Here is a 12,455-nt window from a genome sequence, read left to right on the forward strand (position 1 = left end):
TGCTGCTGCGGAAGATCTTGTTCAGATATTATTCTCCTGTGTCGGCCCAATGCAACGCAAAAGCACTCGAAGCGTAGCAGTAGCTCCCTCTCCCCTCCCACATCCATCTTCAGAACGTCCTGCAAGGAGAGGGATACCAAAAGGAGATTGGACTCTCAGGAGGTGGGGAAGCCTCTCCACGGCTCTTCACATTCTATTCCCTCAGCATAAAACGTTGTCTTACTCGATTACACCCTTAGAGCGTCCGGCCCTATGAATACTCAATCTCTCTCGACCAGAACCCAATACACGAACGGGGCTTTCCCTCCAACCCTGCCCTATTGATTCTATCTCAGCGCTCCGAATATTAATGACCGCCGTGCTTCGTATGAGCGTGAGGAGGAACATGGAAGGGTGATTTATGGCAGGCTGCGCCCAGTGTGCAGATGGAACGCCGTGCTTTTTCCGTCACAGTCGTTCGTCAAGGGAGAAAAAACGGGAATATGCAGCTCTTTTCACCCGGTTGGTAAATGTAATTTAATAGCCGTCTATTGTCGCTCTGCAGGGAGTCAAGGCTTTATTATATACATCACTGGTTGTCCCTCAATCACGGCTAGTCACGGCTTTATAAGCATCCCCAGGGCTCTGTAGGGGAGTTGTGTGGCTGTATTGCAGCCGCACTGTGAGATTTGTAATTTTCACCCCAGAAATTCAACCTCAGCTTCCTAGCCAATCTCCTCTAGATCCCCAGGGGAGAGGGTGAGGGCAGCTGGAATGGAAGTTCTGCGTCACGGCCATTAGCTCTTGCTCCTGCCCGCCCCCCACTTGCCAGCCATAAACTGTAAATTCATAGGAGATGGGCACCCGCACACACACCCTTCATGACCCCCATTCGGAGTTCACACGCCCCTTGCTGTTGCAGAATGGATCGAGGACTCAAACATGGCAGGGGCCCCGCTGGCCAGCTACGCTGCAGCCACCCAGCAGGAGACCTACAGGGACCCGCAGAAGGGCCCGCCCGTGCCCAACGCCATGGGCCAGAAACGTAAGTACCACAAGCGGTAGTGCTACTGAGAAAAGACATGTATATGATATCAAGGGTAGTACTATTAAAGAACAACACGTATACGGTATCAAGGGTAGTACTATTAAAGAACCACATGTATAAGGTTACAAGTAGTAGCACTACTCAAAAAAACTCCACTTATACGGTATCAATGGTAGTACTTCTTAAAAACAACACGTATATGGTATCAAGAAATAGTACTCCTAAATAACTACATGTATATGGTATCAAGTGGTAGTACATCTGAAAAACAACGCATATACGGTATCAGGGGTAGGAATACTAAAGAACATGTATACGGCAACAAGTTGTACTTCTACTAAATATCTACATGTATAAGGTTACTACAAGTGGTAGTACTCCAAAAATACTGCACATATAAGATATCAAGCGATAGTACTACTAAATAACTACATATATAGGTACCACTACTAAAGAACAAAATGTGTTGAGTAGCTGGCAGGACTGTCTCAGTTTAAAGTATGTCTTGCTTATAGCAGTTCCACATGGAGCTCTCTTTCCATCAATTACCAGAGATTACTTTCGAAATTTCAGATTTTTGTATTAACAAGTAAAGTAATGATATGCCATTCTTTTGGTATTGAACCTTCTTTCTTAATTAAGCACCCTCGGCAAAGCGTGTTGTGGCTGTTTTGTAAGGTTAAAGAAATATGTCCTTTAACACTCTTTCTCACCCCATGTACAATGTTAACTATAGTGCACTGCTCACATTTAGCATGTACCTCACCTTTTTAGCTACAAATATTTTGATAATAGATTGAACTTGAAGTCAGATCATCCAAACGGACACTGCTCAACGCACGCCCCCAACTAAATGGTTAGGAAGAGATGAGCAGTGAAACATGTCGTCTTCCTCCTTCAGCTATCTTGGGCCTTTACGTTCCACCAGCACACCGGCCCCTTTCCTACCTCTATTTAACACAGCCACAGGGTCAACCGCCTCACTGTTGTGATACTCTCTCTATCTCTCGCTCCCTCTCGCCCATTGTTTTAGTTGATCCACTTCTTCTTTGACATTTCACATTTACTTTCTTGCTGCCTTTTGTTAGTTTTTTTGTGCTGCTATCTTTTTCGTTTGGCTCAGTTGTTTGTTTGTTCTCAGCGTATGTGTGCTGGTGTCTGTCTTGCCCCACACGTCCCTCAAGAGAAATGCTTTGCTCAAACTCTGCTATTCTCCAGCTTTTTATGTTTTTTGTTTGTTCTCCTTCTTCCTCTCCCTCTTCCTTGGATTTGAACACACAAAACACCATACAAAGAAACTCCCCGAAATACTAAAAACCACACCCGACACCGTAGAAGGGTTTTGTTTTTTGAATTGGATGACAAAATTCTATCCCTCCTCCCTCCAGTACGGAAACAAAACCTTGTTCTCAGTCGTTCCTCTAGTTCAGTTTCATCCGTCCACTACATCTCTGCTCTGAACTCAAGTCAATATAATGTTTCCTCCCCCTTAAATCACTCCAATAAACTGAATGCTCAGTGCCCCATCCTTCTTTTCATTAAGAAATATCGCTCGCTTGCTTAAGCTCGGATTTTCTTGTGTTGCTACATCCTCTCCTTTTTGTAAGTCAATGGAGACCCCTCGTGGATTTGATTCATGGCATCTCATATCACTCACCGCCTGCTTATAATTTACTACATCCTCCTCATTTCCTCCGCCGCCGCTTGCACTCAAAATGGAGGCAGGAAGCAGGGGACAGAAAGGCCAGGCACAGCGGAAAAAATAGAGACTTGTAACAAGTCCAAGTAATGAGTCTAAAGAGTTCAGTGGAGTGAAATGGAGACTTATTTCCTCCACCATTGGTCTCCCTGTCTGCCTGCTGGCTGTTTCCAGGGCTGGAATGTAAAGCTAGTCCCTTTCCCTCATGGCGTGTGAGAATGTGCCGTTGATAGCTGTGCAACTGTAGGATTGCAACGCATAAAGATCCAGTCTCATTACCCCATGTTGGAGTCGTACAGCTTCGTTGAAAACGTCTAATACACATTGGAAATATACGACCTTGCATTAATAATTGAACTCTTGCACAATTTACCACAGAGCAATGCAGTCCCGAACGACGGACTGCTGGGGTAGATTGATGATTAGACTGATTCGGGGTAATGGTCCCCTCTGGGTATTTCACGCCTTCATTCAGTTTAGCCATTGAAGTGACGTGCGATTTAAAGGTATGGTAGGCAAAACAGCTGGCATAGTAGGCTAGATTTTGTAAGTGCCCAACCGAAATGGCTTTCTAGCTCTAGGTCTGACCTGCCTTGTGGAAGACTCTGGTCAGGCGCAGGGGTCAGAGTACGCGCAGGGAGACAGGCAGACAGACAGGCAGGTGGACCGGTGGGTTGTCCAATCATTGCATTCGGGCCGAATTCAATTATTGGACAGGTTTATTACGGGCCAGCGACAGCAATAAATATATATTTGATTTTAAATTTGATCTATACATTTGATTTATTGATCTCTGTCGGGAATTTACATTTAGAGAGATATCTGTAATTTGGCATTTGCGTGTTGAATTGATTCATTCCCAATTCATCATTGTGCGTCCCAGGGGCAATTCTAGGTTCAGACCTCAACCTCTACTGAGAGTCATATATGCATACAGTGCAAGTATGGTATTAGGGCAAGAAAGAAGCCATTAATTAAAAAATAAAATAAAGCTGGGCATCACCAAGGATCCGTCTTGAACTGGAAGAGATCCAAAAGAGTCTGTGCTACGATGTAGGCAAAACAAGTGAAGTCCATGCAACTAGCTCTGCCACTTTGCTGCGAGTCACCGTGTTCCAATTATTTTTTTACCACTTTATTTGCAATCATTTCACTTCTGAAAATTCTGAACTGCGCCATGAAATTCAATACCTACTTTTCTTCTTCTTCTAAATATTATTTCAGAAAATTCTGATGTTGAGTAATACTTATTATTTTTAAAATAAAAATACTGTGAAATCGCCAATGGTGAATCACGAAGGTGAGATTGCTGGGTAAGCATAAGCTTTCCGTTAGCCCCTTCAATTGACTTGCAGACTTACTGTAGCCCGGCTCCTAATTTGAGGGAAAGAAGTATTTTAATTATTTTCCAAAGATTTCCAATGTGTTCCGAATGTTTTTTATTAAAAAAGAGTCAGAAACTGTGAGAGGTTGGTGGCTGGCTTTTGAAAACTCCCCTTCTGGACAAACAATAATGAATTTGGAATAAATCACCTCGTCTGAATCTGGGTAGGACAGGCAAATGTCAATTTACAGATATCTCTACTATCCCTTTAACATGTCAATTAACGTGCGCAATCAAGTGTGAATTAACGAGCACATTAACAACCACATTAACCTGCCGATTATCCTGCAAATTTACGTCCACATTAACACGCCTATTAACTTGCACATTAACGTGTTTCAAAAAAATCACCCGTTCCGGTGACGAGGATGACGATGTCGACGATACTGACGAGTGTGTGTCTCCGTCGCTCCAGGGGGGAAGCCGTTCTTCACACGGAACCCGGCTGAGCTGAAGGGGACCTTCATCAACACCAAGCTGAAGAAGAGCCGCCGGGGGTTCGGCTTCACCGTCGTCGGGGGCGACGAGCCCGACGAGTTCCTGCAGATCAAGAGCCTGGTGCTGGACGGCCCCGCCGCGCTCGACGGCAAGATGGAGACAGGTGGGTGTCTCCAGGGGGGCCCCGGAGCCTCAGCGGGTACAGCGCGTACCGTATAGGCTCAGTCCTGAACGCAGCGACCCAGGGTTTGAATCCTGCCCGTGGTCCTTTGCTGCATGTCCTCCCCTCTGTCTCCCATACCTCCCTCTCTATCTCACTCTATAGTATAAAAGCATACAATACTACAAAGCATACAATTTCAAAAAGAAATCCATAAGAAGCTGGGTGTCGTCAGCCAAATACCAAACCTTATCCACTCCATCGCAAGGGTGCCCCTGCTGTTCTGTCTGCTGTATTGCCTCCTGCGTGATATTTAACCAGGCAGATGAAAAGCACTGCTTCATGTCAACTCCCTCCCTCGCCTCCCCCCCTCCCCCTCCCAGGCGACGTCATCGTGAGCGTGAACGACACGTGCGTGCTGGGCTACACCCACGCCCAGGTGGTGAAGATCTTCCAGTCCATCGGCATCGGCTCCATGGTTAACCTGGAGCTGTGCCGCGGCTACCCGCTGCCCTTCGACCCCGACGACCCCAACACCAGCATGGTGACCTCGGTGGCCATCACGGAGAACAAGGAGCCCATCATCGTCAACGGGCAGGAGTCACACAACAACTACGACTCCCCGCCGTCCAGCCACGGCAGCCACGGCAGCAACCACCTGGCCAACAATGGCGGCGGCGGCGGCGGGATGGCGCTCAACGGCCTCCCGCGGCCCCACAGCCCCTCCTCGGCCTCGGAGGCGGCGGGCAGCGAGGGCCAGACGCTGGCCTCCTCCATCGCCACGCAGCCGGAGCTCATCACGGTGCACATGGAGAAGGGCGACAAGGGCTTTGGCTTCACCATCGCCGACAGCCCCGGCGGCGGCGGGCAGCGGGTCAAGCAGATCGTGGACTACCCGCGATGCCGGGGCCTCAAGGAGGGCGACATCATCGTGGAGGTGAACAAGAAGAACGTGCAGACCATGTCGCACAACCAGGTGGTGGACCTGCTCAGCAAGTGTCCCAAGGGCACCGAGGTCACCATGCTGGTGCAGAGAGGTGGGTGCTTTGAGTTCGTCATGGCGCTGTGTGGTTTTTGTGCGTTTTGTGATTTATCGTATGTGTTGCATGAGTCGCAGCTTGTTTTGTTATTTTGTATATTTTTGGCGGTGTGGGATGTCATTGTCACACGCTTGTATTCTGTTTGGCTTTTTGTTTTTGATGCCATCGGTATACAATATATGTCGTGTTACGATGCAGTGGCCACCTCCGGCATGAGGTTGTTGGATCACGTGGCAGTGAGAGACCGCAGCCTGCTGTGGCGGGTCCGTCTCCCAGCATATTGACTACCTTATTTAGTTATCCACGCCAGGAGATGACGGCATCCTGAAAAGCAGGTGGCAGGAGAAGACTGGAGGAATAATGAGAGATTAGAAAGGAGCGACACGAAGAAACTGACGAAGTGAGACTTTGTCAGTGAGTTGTTGAATTTGAACATACGGAACAACGAACTGATCGGGGAGATGAAGTGATGCCAGGACTGAACCGCCAGTCAGAGCATTGACAGAGGGAGTTGAAACAGAGATTGCAGGCTTATCTAACTTTCTATCTATCCATCTGTCTATTTATCCATATATTCATCTGTCTTTCTGTGTGTGTGTGTGCGTGTGTGTGTGTGTGTGTGTGTCTCTCTCTCTCTCGCCATTCCCTCCACCCCCTGTGGCTTGTGTGGGCTGGTTGTGAATCTTTCTTGTCAGGTTTAGTCAGGCTTAAATGTGCCCTCAATCAAAAGGCCAGAGCAAGACCGCTTAAAAATAATTTGCATCATCATGTGCGATTACATTTATCTGTAGCTGTGAGTGTTTTGCAACGTCGGCACACGTGTGTGTGTGTGCGCGCTTGTGTACATGTGGTAAAGTGTGTCGTCTGTAAATGGCAATAATTCTGCACACCGGCTGGCCGTCAGCCGCATTCACAGTCCAATCTTGCTCTGGTCGACACTGCCCGGCACAAAACCCTTGAATTGGACTCAGACGCACACACTCACAGGTTACAGATGAAATGATTGCCTTTTTCTTTTCTTGACCAAGCCTTTTAAGGTAGCTCTCTCCCTAGCATGGCACTGTCTACGTTTGAGCTGTGCATCATGCTTACCAGAAAGGTCAGAGGGCAGTACGAGCTACCCATTAAAGTCAGTGGGCGGGTGTTGTCATAGCTCCTTGGCTAAACCTTTCGTCGTGCAGGAGGAGATATCAGGAAGGCTTACCAGGGGTGACCTCGAGTCTTGATGATTCAAGTCCTTCATTGGGAATGTATTCAGTCAACGTTGGCTGTTACATTCATTAAATATATTCGAATCATCATGTCGGGAATGTTGTGCGTGTGTTCAGTCGGGGGGGCTAAATGCAACAGCATTAATTGGCTACTAGAAGAAAATGCCTGTGAGTTATACTTTGTTTTTGTTATGGGGGCGGGGGGTTGAATTCTGTGTGCATTTTGCTCTATTCTATTTTTTCGTAAATGTCCTAGTTCTTTATTTGATAACCCCTATGTGTAATCCTTTCATTTTATATTTCGAAGGAGAACACATTCTGGCCTGCCTTGTCTAAAAGGATACGCAATGTCAGGAAAAAAGGTCTGGCAATTTGGCAGCGTTTCTAAACCATTAAAGATGATTCAAAAAAGTCAATTGCAAACTGAGTCAACAGCAGCTGTCGTGGCATGCCCCACGCAAGGGTGAAAATGGTTCTCTCTGTCGGTAGGGCACTTTCACTGTTCTGCTAAATTGAGTGGTGCCACATTTGCTCTATATTCTGAAACTCATCATTCACATGTACTTAACTTTTTAAATCAGTCCAATGCTTCTACAATCTCTTTATTGATGCAGGTTTTGTCATGAACGGATGTGAATACCGCGTGTGATCAGAACGAATCGAGCTGCGTCGGATGGAATACATTTATAATATATATTATGTTAGCCTACTAGGCTAATATTACCATGTATGTTCTGTCAAATTGAATGCAGATGCTCACCTTAACGGACGTGCACATTGTCATTATACTGTAAAAAAGACTGTTGGGAGAGTTGTGTAGCGGATGTGCTGCAATCTCATGATGGTGTTGGATTTGGAATCACATTCAAGCATTTACTTTAAACCATGCAAAAATCTCAAGCCTTTTCTGCACTATTCGATTTTCACTGGATAGACAGATATAGCATGGTCCACATGAACGCGTTCTGATCACGGCGGTGTGCGTGTCTGATGAGACAGGTATCTTAGGCAATGGACGAGGTGTTGCAGTGAAGAGACCTTCAAAGCTCCCAACACGCTGTGTGATGCGAGTAATTGGTCCGTATTAGCCGCCAGGCTGGCCTTGGCTAACGTTGCGGCTTTTAAACTCCAGCCATGTGTGCACATGCGTGTCCGTGAACACATGCATACAAGTGTGTGGCACGTGCTTGAGTGTGTGCGATTGCAGTCTGCTCAACTCCAACTCGTCCTGATTGGCAGGGGTGTTTGCGGCAAGTCACATGATATTTATTTGTACTTGGCAGTCTTGTCGTCCGTGTCTCCTCTGTCGCTCTCGGTCTCTCTCTGCCTGTTCCGCTCCCCTTGTGTTATACTTCTGACTGCTTTTGTCACACTCTCATAATAGCATCGTCCTGACAACCGCCTCGGTTCAGGTGTGTGTCTTGGTGTGCGTGGGGTGGCATGGGCCGGGGGGGTTGTGCTTGGCTCTGTGTGCCTGCCGTAGTAAGCCCGTGGTGGTAATATGCATCATCGAGGCGTACATGTGTCAACAGCTTCTTCCATCATGTGTCGTCTGTGTTGATTATACACTGACACCCCCCCTCCTCTCCAGACACATGCTTACCCAGCAGGAGGAGTCAGACCCCCTTTAGGAGGAGATGAGCCTTAGAGCTGGTGCCAGATCTCTTTCTGTCTTTCTTTTGTCTGTGTGTCATTTCTCTTGTATTTTTTATATATATATATATATATATATATATACATACATACATACATACATACATACATACATACATACATACATACATACATACATACATACACACAGAAAGAGAGGAATGTCTTCAATTACCGATCGAAGCCAGGGAGACCTTGTAATTGGTGAATGCACACACACATCAGCCGGGGGCCCGATGTGTACACACATACACACTCATTAAGAGATCCCGGAGCAGTTAGAGTACAGAAGAACAGGTACTGTGGGCACAGGTGACTGTGTGTATTCAATAAACTTTTGAAGCCCAGTGTGGAAATGTGTAGCATGGATCCTATTAGCGCTCATCAAACCGACACAACGCCCACTGTTAATGCCAAGGCGGTGTCACTTTTGAAGAGCAAGCCTTAATAGGGTACGCATGTGACCGAAACCTCCCAGAGCACCGTCACCTCCAGCCCATCGTTCTGGTGGTTTTATACGGAACATGACCAACGGGGACTCCCCGAGTCAACCCAAGGATGTTCCAACTAGGAATATCCAGAAATAACCGGGCTCTAGCAAGTTGATTTTGTGTCCTCCTTGTGTCTCCCGTGGACCGCCTCTGATTTGCTGAAATAACACATTTTTGGCCCCATTTGGCTTGCATAGCGAAAATTTTAATTTCCACTCCCTTGCTTCCTTTGAGAAGGTATAAATTCCCAGTGTCTTGCGGGATACTTGTGTCTGCCAGGCTGCCTTTCACCAGATGGAGCGTAGAAGAAGAACAGCCTCAAACCTCTTTTGTTGCGGAATACCACGGCGCTCAATACCCCGGCACACCGGTCCAACGCTGTCCCGAGAGGAAGAGAGTCCAGCGAAAGAGCTCTCATCCCGTGGCACAATGCACAACACATTGTCCTGCCTCTCACCTGTTGGTGAGGCGGGGCCAGCTGCTGCTGCTGTAGCCACCGTGAGGTTATTTGGCTGCGGCCGTCGCTGTTGGCCCCGAGCTCAGAGGATAACTGCAGCGCACCGAGGGCGGGGAGGACGAGGGGAGGGGAGGGGGAGATGAGGGGCTGAGAGGGGGGGGGCAGCGCTGGTGTTAGGGGGATGGAGGGAGGGGAGGGGGGATGAGGGGCTGAGAAGGGGGGGGGAGAGGAGGAGGGGGGGAGAGAGAGGAGGGGGTGAAGGGAAAGGAGGACAGAGGCAGAGCGGGTGTTAGGAGGACGGAGGGGGGGGGGGGGCAGGGGAGAGGACGGAGGGATGTCAGAGGGATCAGAGGCAGGATGATGAAAGAGTGGTGCAGAACAAACCCCACGCCTCCACCCCCTCATCCTTTTTCCCGTCTGTTTATCCCCTCCCCCCTCCTCCTCCTCCTCCTCCTGCTCTTCCCCATCGTCTCCCCTGCCCTCCCTCTTCCTGAGTCATCAGTCACGAGCAACACTTCTTATTCCAATGAACCTGCGGACAGGCCTGGTCCTCTCTTACAGTCTGCGGGCAGGACAGCAGTCTGGGGTTGGTAGACAGACTCGTATTCCCAAGGCTTTCGTCCCCCACGTCCCCCCGTCCCTTCCCTGTCCCTGTCCCCCGTCCCACCTCAGCAAAGTCGCTTCAAAGGTTGGGGTCACGTCCCAATGGATCCATGTCACTTTGCTGGTTACTCTTTCAGAGGCACTGACAGCTGGAAATGAATCATCGCCATGTAGTTATATTTTAAAGCTGGGCAGGCAAAGCTTTTTGTCTTTGTCGTGTTTGTGTGAATTTGATGGGTTTTTTTTCTGTCTTAAGGGCAGTTTAAAAAATGATTTATTGTCCTCTTCCAGACTGAGGGGAGAATACAATGTTGATCTTTTTATTTATTTTGTATTGAATTTGTGTGTGTGTGTGTGTTTGTGTGTGACCGTGAGTAGGAGGGGGGAAACTCATTGCCAGGCTAGACGGCACTTATCGGCATAATGGTTGGTGTGTCGGCCAACTACCCATAAATGCCTTGTGTCAAAATGCACTCAAAGGATTGGGCTTTTTTTAATCACATCCACCAACATGCACATTAGGACACACCCACACAAACACAGAAATATACACGGGCATCCATCCTGAAATGGATAACCTTAGATGATCCGTCACCTTGAAGGACCAAAGATTAAATCATTGCATATTTTTCTACTGTTTGTGTTTTGCACACACTTTGCATGGAGAAATCCTGCTGACAGCACCTTCAATGTAGCATCTTTGGGAATGTCACCGCAAAGATAAGACAATGGCTGCTCTAGACGTCCGGCCACCAGTGACCAGACTCCAAAGTCAGACACACCACCAGCCGCCACGGGCTCTTTGCATTTATTGTTTTTCCTTTCAATGATCCACCATCTGTTTTACAAAGGGACATCGATGTGATTCTCTCTCTCTGTCCTCGGCCCTGCCCTGAACCCCCCCCATTTCACTCCTTCCCGACCGATGTGTGAGTCTTACGTCTCTGTTATCACACCATGGTTAGTTTCCATGGCGATGCACTGCGTGTATCTGCGTCTGTGGATTAGGAGCAAATGCTTCTAATTACCTTTTTTTTGTGCATTTAATTATTGTTGAGTGGAAGTAATATACAGAAGCCATTAATTGTAGGCACTGCTTGTATCCGACGGCACATTAATTATTAAGTATCGTTTGTTACGTTGTTTTTATGAACAAAGACGTGCTGCTGAAAGGTGGAGCATGGTAGGTCCCAACAGGTCAAAGCATTCCTCAACAGTTGTGCTCAAATGTCTGCGTTCGGTTCTGTGCTGCTGTGTTAACATTGGGTTGAGCCCCATTTCATGTACGTTGTTAATGTGGGTTGTTTGTGTTATTTTGGCTGTGCACATTCCCATGGTGGGAAGGCTGAGATTAGAGCAAGACCGGAGTGAGGAATGCAGCGCTAGATAAAGTCTGTCCGCCGCTCTGAGGATGACGCGCAATCGATGGCGTCTTCATCGCCAGACCGCCAGGACATTTAGCACAGGGAGAGGTTACCTTGAGTTACCAAATGTGTGTGTGTGTGTGTGTCTGAGAGAGTGCGGTGAGTGCGTCATCCCGGCCTTGGCTCTGAAATGAAAGATTTGTATTGATTGAAAAGGTGATTCAGGTGAACGAGAGCTGGCTGGAGGGAACGAGGGGTGCAAGGAGAAGAGGGAGAGACTCGAGGTAGCAGGAGGGGATCACAGCTGTGACGGAGCACAGATGTGTGTTAACAGCAATGACATTTTTAGTTTGACGAGTGTGTGTGTGTGTGCATGCGTGCGAGCGTGGGTTTGTGGGTGTGTGTTCCCGAAAGGATCACCCACACAACAATGGCACAACTACCCAACCTGCAAAAAAAAGACCCCCCATCACCTAATTGAGGTTAACACTCAACCGCCACGCTTTTTCTTTCTTAACATCCTGCACGAATTGTGTTTCCCATTCTCATTTCATTTGCATAATTCCATTCAAATGTTTAGTTCACGCAGTGCCCTGGGAGGCAGAGCGGCAAGGAGGAGGAGAGGAATAAAAGAATAGGGGTTGAGAAAGGAAAGGAGGGGCACTGTGTGGATCTAGGCTACACGTTTCTATTTTAACCATCCCTTAGTGAGAGTGTGTGTGTGTCTGTGTGGGTGTGTGTGTGAGTGCGTGCGTGCGTGCGCTCGCGCGCTCGGAAAATCCCACGTAAAGGCAGCTATCGGGGTGCGACCTAATCACTCTGGCATGTCTGTCAAAGCATCAACATCTCAATCCATGATGGCAGTGGGCCAGTAGTGTGTGTGTGCATGTGTGTTTGTGTGTGTGTGTGGGCTCACGGTTTCATGCAT

At 47.9% G+C, this 12,455-nt stretch overlaps 1 protein-coding gene across 6 annotated transcripts in view; it reads left to right on the plus strand.

The window, feature by feature from the left end:
• Window positions 1–12,455, plus strand: part of magi1b (membrane associated guanylate kinase, WW and PDZ domain containing 1b) — a gene marked incomplete at its 3' end in the record, with an annotated part of 106,067 nt that overhangs the window by 67,046 nt on the left and 26,566 nt on the right. For all 6 annotated transcript variants that reach the window (XM_079747744.1, XM_079747745.1, XM_079747747.1 and 3 more), the window contains exons 10-12: window positions 902–1,024; window positions 4,526–4,711; window positions 5,092–5,745. In XM_079747744.1, the coding sequence (XP_079603870.1) occupies window positions 902–1,024; window positions 4,526–4,711; window positions 5,092–5,745 (963 nt within the window). The remainder of the gene's footprint in view (window positions 1–901; window positions 1,025–4,525; window positions 4,712–5,091; window positions 5,746–12,455) is intronic.

The sequence above is a fragment of the Pollachius pollachius genome (genome assembly GCF_949987615.1).
Source record: "Pollachius pollachius genome assembly, chromosome: 12".
Taxonomy (NCBI): domain Eukaryota; kingdom Metazoa; phylum Chordata; class Actinopteri; order Gadiformes; family Gadidae; genus Pollachius; species Pollachius pollachius.